Below are 14,183 nucleotides of genomic sequence, written 5' to 3'. Positions count from 1 at the left end.
TCTATGTACATTTATTTAAGCTCTTTGAGAGGAAATTGTCCCATTCAAGGGTAAATGAATAAAATTAATGTGTGAAATATATAACATCTCTATTGTGGGAACCTTAGTGAAAAAAAATGTCCTTTAGCAACTCACACAACTTTACAAGCGAAACGCATGTTGGCTCCCAGGTATCCCATCGCTGCACAGACAGACATCAGCCACCTGCTTTCTCCATAAACATCCTAAATGAATAATTAACTCTGCACCAGCAAACCATAGAATGTCTGTCAGTCGGCGACAACCAGGTCGAATCAGGGATTGTTGTCCATGTTGTGCTGGCATCTGAGCTTACATGTGGTTGCATGAAGAAGTCGTCTCTCATCCACACAAACATCCACACAAACCAGAGCATGAATACGAATATAAATACTTTATTGCGTCCCACGTGAACATTCATAATTTGTGCATGTTAAAAGCTGGGAAAATAAACTGATAAAAAAATTTACAAAAGTATATTTTATCTAGCGTGAAAGCCCTTGATCTAATGTATCCCGAATATTTATACAGTAAAGCATGGACTGACTCATTCTTTAATTCAGCATTTCTTGTTACACAGTTATTAAGTATATGTTAATTTTTGATGGATAAATTATTAGGAGAATAGTAACAGTATGTACTGCTGGATATAAACTTCTTTACGACAAACTTATGAACATTCTAACAATGTTATCATGCTCCTTTACCACTTAAAAATAGGCTAACCCTGCTAACAGTGACCACTTTAATATAATAATAATAATATCTTGCACTATTACAACCAAAGCAGGTCGCCTCTCTGTGCTCACACGAGATAATGAAATGACACTGAAAACAATACCATGCTGCCAGTCACTGAGCCACAGCTGACAAAATACACTGGTAACATGACTGTCATTAAGTCAGTAAAAGTTAAATACAAATAAAAACAAAGAAATAAAAAAGTAAATTGTGATAAAAAATATTTTAATCACATTTTGAAATAGATATGTGAGTGTTTAAATACCGCTTTTGAATCTGATTAGAGAATGTGGTATGGAAGATATTTTCACTGTCTTAAAATACTGGAGAACATACGTAGTTTGTTTGTTTGTATGTATGTTTTTGTATGCAAGTATAGATGTATGTTGTACCTTTTTAGAGAGGTAGGAGACTACGGCGACCAGGTCCATTCCATTCCTACTACCACCCCAACAGAGAAGCACTAGTGCCCCGTGTTATTCATCCGGGGCGAAAGCCCCTTACCCCCTTCTCCCCCCTACACACACACAACCAAGGGTAAGTGGTCCAACTGTCATGTGCAATATCGGGAAAGATAAAGGTAAAGGGAGTCAACCCCTTAGTACAGACTAGGCACAGTGTCCACCTACCCAGACTTACGATCGGTCGAAGGGTATTGCTCGTGGTCTTGCTTGGAGAAAAGATGGGCACTACCAAGTGTACAAGTAGATAAACAACACTGGCTGAACAATTTACAACATCATGTTGTATCAGTCAAGGACAGAATCAACAATAATCGTGCTGCAGTCAAGCTAGATAAAGAACTTCCATCGGTATGTGCAATGTCCGCATATTATACAAGGTTGACAAATAGACAATGAAGGGAAGTAGTATTCTAAACAGCTAAGAAAGTCAGAACTCCGCCTGGAAACCACTCGGGTAACCTGTCGTCCCAAGCCCGGATGAATGAGGAGGGTTGGGTGTGAGGCTAGCAACTCCACCCTGTAAAAACTAAAATGCTACAGAAACCGCAGGTATATTGAGGCCCTTCTCTACTGGGGACGAATAGGAACAAGAAACAGAAGAAAGTCAGTGCCGAGAAAGAGCTAGTAGTACAGTTAGTAGTTGCAACAGTAAGTTGGGTTATTGCACTACTTGTGAGGTTAGCTTCATCGCCCACGTATAATTTTTGAGACAAAAAATAGTTTGTGCAGAATTTAAAACCAAAACTGCAATCACCGATGAAAACAAAATCATTTTGTGGTTAATAATCATTTATCGTATAACATCAAGATGTTTGGACAGAAATGATCAACAAAATACATGATTTTACAAAAAGTTATCGTTTTTCTTTTTGAGGCATTGATAGCCGACCCCGAACCAGCCTCTGTGAATGACCTGCAGCTCGACTGTGGGTTTCACCAGATTTCTGCCTTCGTTGGTAAACATGGAGTAGATCACTTGCTGGTCGCTGTTGCTCAGTTCACACTCCTCCAGGAATCGAACCGTGGCGCGTCTGTACTGCTCGGTGAACTCCAACACTGCTTCCGCTCTTCCAACAAATGACGCACCTCCCACCCACACAATATTTTCACGAAAGATTTTTGAGGGAAGCATAGTTAGGGCAGGTGAAAACACTTCGGAATACATCACAAGCCGCGGATTAAGATCTTGAGGTGGAACAAGAGAATATGTTTGGTTGCCTTTGATGTCAAGGTCTCGGAAGCATCCGATGTCTATCCAGGCATAGTGCGAGCTAGGAAAATAGCGATTACAGATGGTGTCGTTCATCACTTCAAACTTCGCGTGCATGGCGCAGGAATACTCGGGTATCACTGTGTTGGGGAGGTGTTTCGGGTAAGAGCTTTGTGCGTATATCCTGGCCACTTTCTCTCGCAGCTGGAAGCTCCACAGCTGGTCACGTGACACTTTGATCACTCTCGTCAATGATGCTAACTCTCCTCCCCGCACACGGAGGGCGAGTTGAGCGAAGGTGTCCGAGTCGGTGTAGAAGACCAAAGGATTGTGAAGAGCTCCAAATTTTGTGAACCAGTCTTCGTAGTGAGATTTTCCTCGCACGTTGCTGTGAGACCCCTTTGCAAAGCTGCCGAGGTCGAAGTATGCGGACACCATGGTAAGGTTGTAAATGGCTTGGTCGTCTGCTCTTTTGGTAACCAGTGTGTTTTCAGTAGAAGGCTCCCAGTTTATTATCACTTTTTGGGTTGAAGTCTCATACAAGGTATTGTGGATCTGCAAATAGTCAAACACACGCAACATCATGAACTGCTAGTCTGACTAGACTGACATCACACCATGAAATATTATAGAAATATTAAAATCTCTGTAGTTGGATTTGGTGCAAGTTTTAAAATATACAACCAATACGGCGACTGAATGTGTTTTGTTTTATATACGCCTAATCCGAACTGGTAAAAAGAAGGCTTAGTGTCATTTCGTCCAAAAATCATGGAGAGCCAGGTGCAGTTCTGTGGAACTTTGAATTTAAATTAAAACATCGAATAAAGCGAAGTATTGAAGAAAGAACAGAGAACTGTGAATTGTAATCCTAAACGTTGAGGGTACTCAGGGTTTGAAACCCCCATTAATTATACCATGGTAACTTTGAGTGGGACATACCATCTCCCACAAGGTGGAGACTGGAATCGTCAACACGTCCACAATGATGTCTTAGTACTGGCTTTTAGACAAGTACAATGTGGGGTAGACGGCCACCCCATCAGGACACAGGCAGAGACTTGTTGTCTACACTTGCCTCCTGTACATGGGGTATGGGGTCAAGGGGTCAAGGGTGTGGTCTTCGTCTTGTCGGCACTGGCTAGTTGTGGACTGAGTAAAAGATGCTAAATGTGTGTTTTAGTGGTCATGAATACTGTAATTAAAGTACTATTTCTCTATTGCTTTACATCTATATGTTGATCATTTTGCAAGAATGTCACAATGAAATTTCAGAGTTGTAAGCAAAACATCAACATTTATGTTGTTATGTTTCTATACATATTCGGTTCTGTAATAACATTTATTTGTAAATATTCATTAGTGTATAGCTCTTTTTACACATAAGACTCTCTTCTGAATCTTCTCCAACTATTATTTTGAAATGAATGTCTAAAGCTGCAACACGAATCTTTCGTTGTACTTTTCTCCTACATGAAAAAAGTTCGAGTAATGAATATCACGATTACCACTAGAGAAAATGTCCAAATAAAATGGCACAAACTCATGTTGAATGAATCTCAACTACAGCGATACAATTACAGATGGTGTAGGTGGTGATAACATCTTGAAACATGAAATATGAAGACTGCAAGTTAAAAATAAATCAGCACTGCTGGAAAAATAATCCACCAAACAATGGTTTCTGGCAATTGAAGGTGATCCCAACCAGAATGAGGCTTCATGGGCTGGTGTAGTGGCTACCGTAAGTAATCCACGTGGTCACGTGGTCCTTGGTGGTAGATTGGGAATCCACTCCCTACTCTCACATTTACAATTGGCAAACAGTGAATACTTGAAAAGAAATTACTAGACAGGTAATTGGTAGCATGATGGCGATGGCGCAGTGTTTGTAATGTAATACTAATCAAGCTTTTCTTAGCAATGAGAACATGTGTTAGTGTAGTTGTCATGTTTGTCATTCACTTGTAGGACATGGAACTGATATTCTGTCACTGACATAAATCATGTACCTCGCTCTGAACACTTGTGTATTTATTATTCAGTAGGTACATTCATATTAAAATTACTTCTATTATGTTTGTTGTATCTCATGTTACTTGTTATCACATTGTGTGCACATCTCTTAAATTTGTTTGTTGATAATTTGCTTCACGCCTGTATATAAGTCATACATCTCTGTGTCCCCAGCCTGTATAATTTGTCCCATATTCATGTGGTGTACATATCTTTTACATTTATCTGTAACCTGTATAATTAGCTTTGTGTAGTATGTAACTATTACGTGTACATAACTCCGGCATTTATATCACCAACCTGTATAATTTTCTGCTCCTCGTGTGAATATATTACATTCATATTTATAGTACATTCATGTTTCTTATGCTCATAGGTTTAAATGCTCTTAAATATAATTTTTCCTCAAACCTTAAATTGGAACATTTGTATTATATGTAAGTAGTTGTGACTGTGCTTTCTTCAGACATTTAAATAGAACACACTAGTAAAAGAAAAATCGCTGGGATACATGTGTCATTCCAGAAACTCCACCCATTGTAAGAGATTTGGAAAACTAATATCAAAAGCTAAAACAGAGATATTGATTTAGTTAAAACATCATTTCCTTTGACTACTACTAATAGTTATGACAAAATTTACCATATGCAAGTGTAGATCAGGAGCATCTAGTATTCATATATTACTACTGAAGCAATGTTGAAAGATATCAATTAATATTACCATTATTTAATTTGAAATACACAATTATTTTTAATATGCAATTTAACCAATCATACTTAGAGGATGAATTTTTATGTTTATAACTGTATGAGTGATATAGAACATGCAAATAAATGTGAAAGATGGAGTGTGTTGGTGGGAACATACATGAAAAGAAAACCCCAGATGACAGGAGTGTGCTATTCTCTCTTGCTAGGGAGCTAACTAAGGTTAGCTGTAGGATGCTAAGGAGCTAACTAAGGTTAGTTGTAGGATGCTAAAGAAAAATAAACGCGCATCTTCTTCGCCACGCTCGCCATCGCCATAGTTGTTCTCGACTACCAGGAGCCTCTGTCAAAATACACTCGGGTGGGATGGCCCTTGGTCCTGGTGATGCTCGGTTACTTTCTGATTTACTATGTCTGTCGGTCCGTTTGTCCGTCCGTTGGTCTGTCTGTCTGTCTGTCTGTCTCTCTGTCTTATGTAACGTGTCCTGGCAGCTTTTGCAAGCGACTCACTTGTGTACTCGCTGTGAATGTAAGGGGAGGACATCTCTCGCCCACTAACTGCTTGTGGTTACTCAACAAATTACAAGGTGCAGTCGAGAGGGGAGGACACTGGTATGTTCGCTAAATGTCTGTAGGGACATAATGGCATCGTCATGTTTTATATCTCACTCTTTTCTTGGTAGTTGTGTGCGTGCAGGATGTGTGTGGGGGGCACACGAGTTCGTACAAGTAACTTTCAAAAGCTTTTCTGGAATAAATGAAACTGCAAATACTCTAAAACTCTTTTATCAAAATGTCCTCCTCTACTCTTACGTATGAATTTGCTGCTTTTAATTTTTTCCAAAACTTTACTTTGATATGTTGATTATTAACTTTGGCATGTGTACCAGCTGATGATTACCGACTTGTCAAACCAAAACTAAAACCTTCAAGTACAAAAGTACATTAAATACACATGTAGAAAGCCGAGCCAGCAAGTAAGGCTCGATAGCAGCAGTGCATCCAACCCTGAAAACAGAGAATGTGTCCGAGTCGACATCTGAACCTTAAAACAGTCAAGACCCACTAACCGCAGCGCCACCAATATGTGGACTAGTAAACACAAAACTCTCAAATAATGTGGATATCGCAGGCTACTTCTCTGAGCTTCTTCAGAGCAAAGCCAATTAGTGGGATGCTTAATTGTTGCGTTTCGTCTTTAGGTTCAGTTTTAGGTGCTCCGTGAGCAGGTTGTGGTCGTGGTCGTGGTCGTGGTCATGGTCGTTGCCTATCGTGGCCGTGGTCGTGGTCGTGGTCATTTACATTTCTAATTGCAAAACAGACTTTGGTTTGTACTTTGAGGTGCGTTAAGTGGTGCGACATCATTTCTAACGGTCTGACAATATTTATTCACAGGGGTACAGGGTGCACACCACTTCATACACTGGGTGGTCTAACCCATGACAGCTGTTTACTGCAATATCAGCCGTCGTGTCAGCAGATATTCAAGTTGCTGTTGAATACTTTCTTGATACATTTCAGGGTGTTATTACGATCTGCACCATTCACTGAACACGAATAATGCACCTGAAGCGACACAGCAGACATCAAAGCCGTCACCGAAGGAGGTCATGAACTCTGTTCACGTGAAGCTGCGGTGTGCAATGTCTTGTATCGGGTGAACGAAACAGGTATGTCCCCTAGAGGTGGGAAATTTATATTTAAGGAATTGAGCACATTTTTTTTTAAACTAACTTTGCCTTTGTTCTAGTGTGTCAGTGTGCATGTCAGTGTTCACACAAATACCTGAGCCTAACAGAAACAGCGGTTCGAGTGAAGGACAACAAACTGAGTTGGCCACAGCTATGAACTGTACCAGGTCATGATCCTGTATACCAAATGTTGCCAAGTATAGGTTTATGAATGTTTCTGGGCTGTGATAAAATGTTTGCTTGGTTTATTTAGTCGAAAAAATGTTTCTACCTTGAGATGATCTCGCACTACGGTAGAAAAAAACAAAGTGAGGAAAAAACCGGAGTACCCGGAGTAAACCCTCACTACCCAGCCCTGCAAACAGTTGTCACACAGCGTGTCCCGAGAAGCGAACCCTGAGTTTCTCACTGCAGGGGTTAAAAATGAGTATTTTAACCACTAACTTGTCGGGAAATAAAACCACATAACTGCATAAAGTTGGCCATGCAAAAGTCTTCACAATATTGCTGCAACCTAAAAATAAACCCACCGTACTTTCATCTTTAAATACAGTCAGTCAGTGGCATCTGCTTTAGCGGCATCCTCCACGAACAAAGTTGATGGCACTGCAGACGACTTTAGCAGCTTAGGTGTGCCATTAAGGGAGGATAGGAATTTTCAAGTTTGAAATGATCTGAGCAAATTAGTTCACGCTTTCGATTAATTATCAGAATAACTCCATTTCTAAAGGTTTATTTTTTTATAATATATTTTAAAAAACCGTTCAAATGTAACTTGCAGGTGTGTTCAAGTGATCCACAGACGACAAGGATGTCCCACGAGGTATTAGTTATAAAACACACAGCACGCTCCAAGCTCATTTTGCCTGGAGTGTAAGGTCCCCGACCTTTTGCCCCCGAGCTGTGGGAAATGTTCAGTCTAGACATCACAGGAGTATATGAACTGAAGCTGGTTGGTCCACGAGCGAAAAGATGGAGGTCAGCGGCCGCCAAGGGAAAGAGAAAGTGTGAGGAGCGACAGGACCCCTTAAAGGACAAGCCGAGCGCAACATGCTTTCTTTATGATGGGGTTAATTTCATTTGAAAAGAATAATTCTCAAACTTTGAGTACATAGTTATGCTCAATTCATCAAGATATAAGACTTCAAATATAGGCATTTCCCCCTGCCTCTAGGAAAGCAGGAGAAAATTACTCTCGTATACTGGAGAGTTCTCATACTCGCCAGTAGAACATGTAACAGTGCAAAAATCTGTTTGTCTTGAGTCAGATAAAGAAACATCGCTCAGGTTGTCGTGTTCGAAAAGCGATTTTTTCCCCAGAAAATGAAGCCGCTGATTTTGGAATACAGACCTCTGCCATTGCATTTTTATTTTATATTTACAACCGATTGCTGATATTGACTTTTTACCACTAAAAATATAGCAGTAATTTGATGCATATTTATCGATTTAAACATTTATTATTCCTCATTTAACTGCATGCAAAAATTACTATTTACTTACTGATACTTGCACGAGTTCCTGTTTAAGCTTCTCATACGTTTGTCCTCATTAATTCTAATTTATTTTTTTCGAGCTCGCACATTAGGATTTCCTAATGAGGGCAAACTAAGTCCATCTGAGTGTCGAAGAGAACCTTCAGCAATAGCACCTTGTGCCCTGATCTGTTTTCTTTTGCAGAGGATGGCATCTTATCTCTTCGAATTCAGCTCATGAACGCGACGCTATTTTTAGAAACATTTCCCTTTCGTCACTTACTGTCATCTCGACAAATTAGTTGTGCTAAAGAAAACAAAAGTTAATTCAATAATTTTGGTACCTCTTCGTCTTAAAACACCACCGGAATATGTGTATGGGACACTTCATGCTGTATTTTCAGCGATTTTTGCTGAGCGCTCGTGTTGTCCTTTAATGGCTACAACATTATGTCACTGTCACTGGCTCTTTGAATCACAAAAATAAACGACCTAAGCCTTCATCACACATGAGTGCTGCTCAGATTTGTGCCAATAACATTTTTTAACTCACGTAATCCATGCCTTAGCCATACGTCTTCTGGAACTCATCCTTTGTACAGTCCAGGTAATTCCGTCATTTAAACACGATGGTGAGATAAGCGATACTTTACAACCCATCAGTCGTCTGACACAGCTCGTGATATTCATCGTCGGGCCAAGAGCAATAAAGAAATAAAAAAACAACTATAAAATTTCCACCTTTCTGCAATAAAATGTAGTTTCCATTGTGTGCAACCAAACACTTGAGCAGCTTCTTAGCCCCCATAAAATGGTGTTGAGGTCGACACAGGGGCTCAAAGGCAAAAATCTCCCTTCCAAGTGTAGACCTTATGACTTTAACAAGTACCTTCAATGCATTGTTTGCTGGTTTCGAGAAACGTGAATTTATTGTGGTGACTGAAGGAATACTCAGGTCTCTAAATCATGTCCAGAAGGTGGACATGCTATAAAAACAAATGTCGATGACCGTTTGCTATCTCTGACAGAATATCATGGTTTGTACAGGTTACTCTGAATACATTTTTCAATGCCTGTTTCCAGAGTGCTCTTAATTAATGCTTAGCTCCTCTATCGTGGAGATCATTTGTCATTGTAACATTTCCCAACCTTAGAATATCGGTCATGAAAATCCTGGAGTAGTTTGTTGACTTTAAAATGCCAGTAAAATGTGTCGACTGACAGCATCTCAAATAACAAACCAACAGACGCAGTAGACGCAAAACTGTTTTGTTCTTCTCACTCATATCAAGCCCTTGAGATATCACATGTCCTCAGCCACCAGTCAGCAGCCACACTTCTCTATTGTCTCCTACCTCCTGTCCTGTTGAATGTTGTCTGTGAAGAGTGACTGTCATTTGTCTGTACACAGTTCTGTTTGCCATACAACCTAGTATCATCCCGTGGTAATATAAAACGAGTGAGTAGACATGTAGACAATGTGTTAACAAAGGACCGATATGGTAATGGGGCAAAATGTCAACGACTAGTACAGACTCATTTCTCATTCACAAACTGAAGACATTTTACTGTCAAAAGTGTAAATGTTTTTTTTTTAAATCAGACAAAATTCTAATCATCCTTGAGCTTATCATCATTTCAGTCAGCATTCGCTGCATACTGAGAAAACAAATCTCAAGAAATCAAATTCAGAAGAATCCTTGATAAACAGGTAAGTTTCGGCTCATAATGACTGATAGTATACACTCCTATAGAAAGCAGATGCTGTTAGCATTCAGGCAGATGTCAACAAATGGCCATGCCTTCTGCGTTCATCATCAACAAGTAAATAAGTCAGCGATCAACTTTACAGTGAGATCGTTTGTTTGTGGTGCAAGATAATTGTTCTGGAAAACTAAAACACAGTTTTGTTACATGTAATGTTCAGCTAAAAGCATTTTTGCCAGAATTATGGCGTCCGTCCGAGTCTGGACAAAAATTAGTATCAACATCTTAATGTCTGAGCATGAAGATCAAAAGCCACTATAGATGTTATACAAGGTTGCCTTAGTGCCCTCTACTAAAGACAGTATTTTCATCATGTTGTTACAAGTACCACAGTTCCAGATGTTGCCCAATGCCCTTATTTTACCAGGAATACATGAGACCATCTGAATGGCAGGTGCAAGCCTTTACCCACCCTCCCTTACCGACTGTTAGTTCTGAAAAATAAGACTTGGTTAACAAAGATTGTCCCTGCTCCTATATTACTACTCAACAAAAATCCTAAAGGGTAAGTGAAGTATCACTTCTAAATGTCATTAACTGTAGCAGGTATTAATTTAAACAAACAACCCTTTTTCCATGACACGCAAGTCAGGGTGTCCCTGTCAGCTTACAAGAAATGAATACAGTTTGAGTCCATCAACATGAGAGACAGTAGAAGTACCAAGGTGTGGCCAGCAGCAGACAGACTGACGAGGTGCAAGTAAACAAGTCCAGGTGCAAACTAACAAAATAAAGCTTCCTCAAGTTTCCAGTCGCTCTGCTGAGTGTCACTGGACACCATTCAGTAGTAACTGTTCACAATTCTCAAAACAGTCAGAATGCAGGCATATCACCATATAGTACTACTAATAATAAAAATAATGATAAGGAAAAATTTTTTACACATTTTTCTAACTGACTAGTGATAGTGCTCTGTTTTGTTAATTAATTAACTGTAAGGTTACATTTAATTTAAATTATTACTGGTTAACCGTTCAATTTCTAAACGCGAAAAGGTGGTTGGTCTTGTAAAGGTGTGTTGAGCGGTTCGACATCTTTTCTAACTTTGTCTCGGCAAGACGGGTAGAGGGTGGCACATGCACAAATGCCATACACGAGGTCCACACCACTTCGAATGTCGGGTGGACCTACCCTCATGAGGGCAGTTGGCGGTAACACCCGCAGATATTGCTGGTTGCCATTGAAAACTCGCTTATTAAATTCCAGGGTTAGAGGGACAAAGCTGGGTGCCTTTCTTTCCTTTCACCGAGTCAAAGTGAAATGCTGACTGTGATATTGAAGACTCGCACAATTCACCGACTAGCGCACCTGAATCAACTCTCAATTTCTTTTCGCCCCATTGTCATTCAAATACACGTAGAAGCAGAAAGAAACACAGATCGGTCGCTTCTAAACCTTAAATTAAATCTCAAAGGTGAAAGTAAGGTAAAATTTTCTGTCAGGTAAGTTAAACATAATACTGTTATTGGTTTGTTATAAAAGTGTGTAGGTTTGGTTGACGTGGACGGATAAAAAATGCTTCTGTTGTTTCAGCGAGTGCAAAAAGAATCAAGCTTAGGTAAATATAGAGTGGCATTGAACCACCCACAGAACTATGATATACTATACTGCCTTTAGTGGTAGCAATGGTGGCAAGGCATCCAAATTCTGGAGTCAGATAAACAGCAACGAGTACAAACTGGATAACATTGTCCTGAATACTAATAAAAAAACCAAACCCAAAACATAAACTTTACAATAAATAAATTAATAAGACTTCTTGCCTTGTGATTATATTTAAAATATTTGTAAACTAAATTAAAGCATATGAAATAGGGGTACCTTCCTCCTCCATAACCAGAACTATAACCACATAATGTATAAATGTATAAGAACTATATAAGATAGAGTAGCTTAATAAAGCTAATAAAGTAAAAATCTAAACACCTTTATAAAAATAAAAGCTGTACACACACTGTAAAGATGGTGGCAAACCATACTTTGTCCGATTTATAAAGACAAAAACCGAAATATATTAAAACAGACAAAATAAAAAATATGAAGGTACAGCACAATAGAGAGAAATACAGTATCTAAAATCAAATTGTTGTCATATTCCTATATTCTACACTTCTATGGCAACATGAGGGACATGGCAACCAGTCCAGTTCACCACCACAGCCGACTGGACACCAAGAGCAAGAGACAACAACAGGAACAGAGGCGCCAGCAACAGTAAACACTGGCGGTTGGACATCCTACACCCTTCCATAGTCTATGACCCTTCCTATCCACAAGTCTTCTGTTGAAATCAGTGTCCTATGGCAGCGTCCAATCAGCATTTAGCAGTTTTCTTAGTGCTGTGTGGAAACAGGAGGAGGAGGCGGAGGTTGATGTCTGTGCGTTGGCTGGCTGCCATTCTGTCATTGTCCGCGTTTGTTACCAGCTTCACGACTTCTGCGTTAATATTAAGAGTAATATGAATGATAGAGAAGTTTCAAGTGTAGCAAAGTCCCGGTCACAATGACCTGATCTTGCTGAAGTAATAATTTCAGGTGGCGGGCAACTGAAATACAGCAAAACAGTGGAAGCCAAGCGTGACAGCCTGCTGACTGCATGGAAGAGTGCGGCACGGTCTGCCTGTGTCTGGCTCTTCCACTGTGTACAGCAATGGAGGAGAGAACATTACACAACACACTGTCATTCCTGTCATCACCTTTCTTCCCGGTGAGGGGCATTGGACGGAGGGGTGTAGCGGTTTTTAAAAAATAAACTCGATTTTTACTCATTTGAAGAGTAGATGCACAGTAACTAACGTGTAAACATTTTACTCATCAGCACAACCATAAGCACAACTTAGTAACTGTAACGGTTGTTAAAAATTAACTATTTTAAAGCAAGAAAAATTAGTTATTTCCATCTGTTGGTACGACATATTTTACTACTTAAATGACATACAGACAAAGTCCTCTTCAGGATCTGTTTATCTTTACGTTTGTGTCTCGGTACACTGACTGGCTAACAAACTGATTATCGCTTCCGACTAACGTGTACTGCGCATGTGCTGAATATTAACACCACACCCTTATTGACAGACCGAGACCGGGTGGTTCTGCCGCGAATAGAGAAAGGTCTTGACTCAGCCACCGCCAAGGGGAAGGTGCAGGTGGAGGGAGCGAGGTACCCTTAATAACAAATCTTGCTAATGTGGACAATAGGGTTGCCTAGACGCTGGATACAACATTATATTAATGTCGCTGGCTCTTTGAAGTACAAAACAGTAAAGGACTGAAGTCCAGCATTCATCACAGAGGAGTTCTGTTCAGCTTGGTGTCAATAGGATTTTTCAAACTCACGTGACCCAGGCACATGCCCTCGCCATACCACATCCGGAGCTCAGACACAAAGGTGTGGTGGTGGGGGTGTCAGCGAGTTTGTGGGAGGCAGAGTGGAGGGGACCGAAAAGTGCTTTGGTTTAAGTGGGTGTCCTGTGGCAATATTCAATCAGAATTTGCAGTTTTCTTAGTCCCGAGTGCAGAGCAGGAGACAGGTGGAGGGTGTGTATTGGCTCTGTATTGTCCCTGGCTGTGTCTTTAACCAGCTCCAGCATTACAGCTTCATTAAAACATTATCTTTAGTGCACTTTTAATATTTTGATACTGTTCCGGCTTAACATTCACGGTGGACTGATTCAAAAGATAAATAATCACCAGTCTACTACTGCTGTGAAAATTCAGGTAGAACTTGTTCAGAATTTGAACTGATTTAATCATCAGATTACAAACAGCATAAAACAATCTCACTAAAGCTATGTCTTCTAAATCACAACATACATTAATTCAATTAGATGAAGTATTAAATATAGCAGAGGAATAGCAAGTTTTTAATTTCACAAAATCCTTCCCTGAGTTACCAACCAACAAAATCTGAAAATAACATCAGTCAGCACAACATACAAAGCCAGTTCTCGCTTTCTTTGGTAGTTGGTAGTTCGCTCCTGACTATAAAGAATAAATACTTGATGTTTCTGCTTAGTAATTTACTAAATTGGCTTCTTTAATACTATTTCTAATAAATAATTAGTATCAAACAGAGAGATTTGGCTTCTTTCT

General features: G+C 39.8%; 1 protein-coding gene across 3 annotated transcripts in view; it reads right to left on the bottom strand.

The window, feature by feature from the left end:
* Positions 1–395: 395 nt before the first annotated feature.
* The window catches only part of LOC112560272, a 42,641-nt gene continuing 28,853 nt past the window's right edge, over positions 396–14,183 (bottom strand). For all 3 annotated transcript variants that reach the window (XM_025232073.1, XM_025232081.1, XM_025232090.1), the window contains exon 2: positions 396–2,988. In XM_025232073.1, coding sequence (XP_025087858.1) covers positions 2,068–2,988 — 921 coding nt within the window. In that variant the 3' untranslated portion in view covers positions 396–2,067. The remainder of the gene's footprint in view (positions 2,989–14,183) is intronic.

The sequence above is a fragment of the Pomacea canaliculata genome, linkage group LG1 (genome assembly GCF_003073045.1).
Source record: "Pomacea canaliculata isolate SZHN2017 linkage group LG1, ASM307304v1, whole genome shotgun sequence".
In the NCBI taxonomy this organism is placed as follows: domain Eukaryota; kingdom Metazoa; phylum Mollusca; class Gastropoda; order Architaenioglossa; family Ampullariidae; genus Pomacea; species Pomacea canaliculata.
Note: the sequence above shows the minus strand (reverse complement) of the source record. Positions and strands in the feature narration are given on the sequence as shown.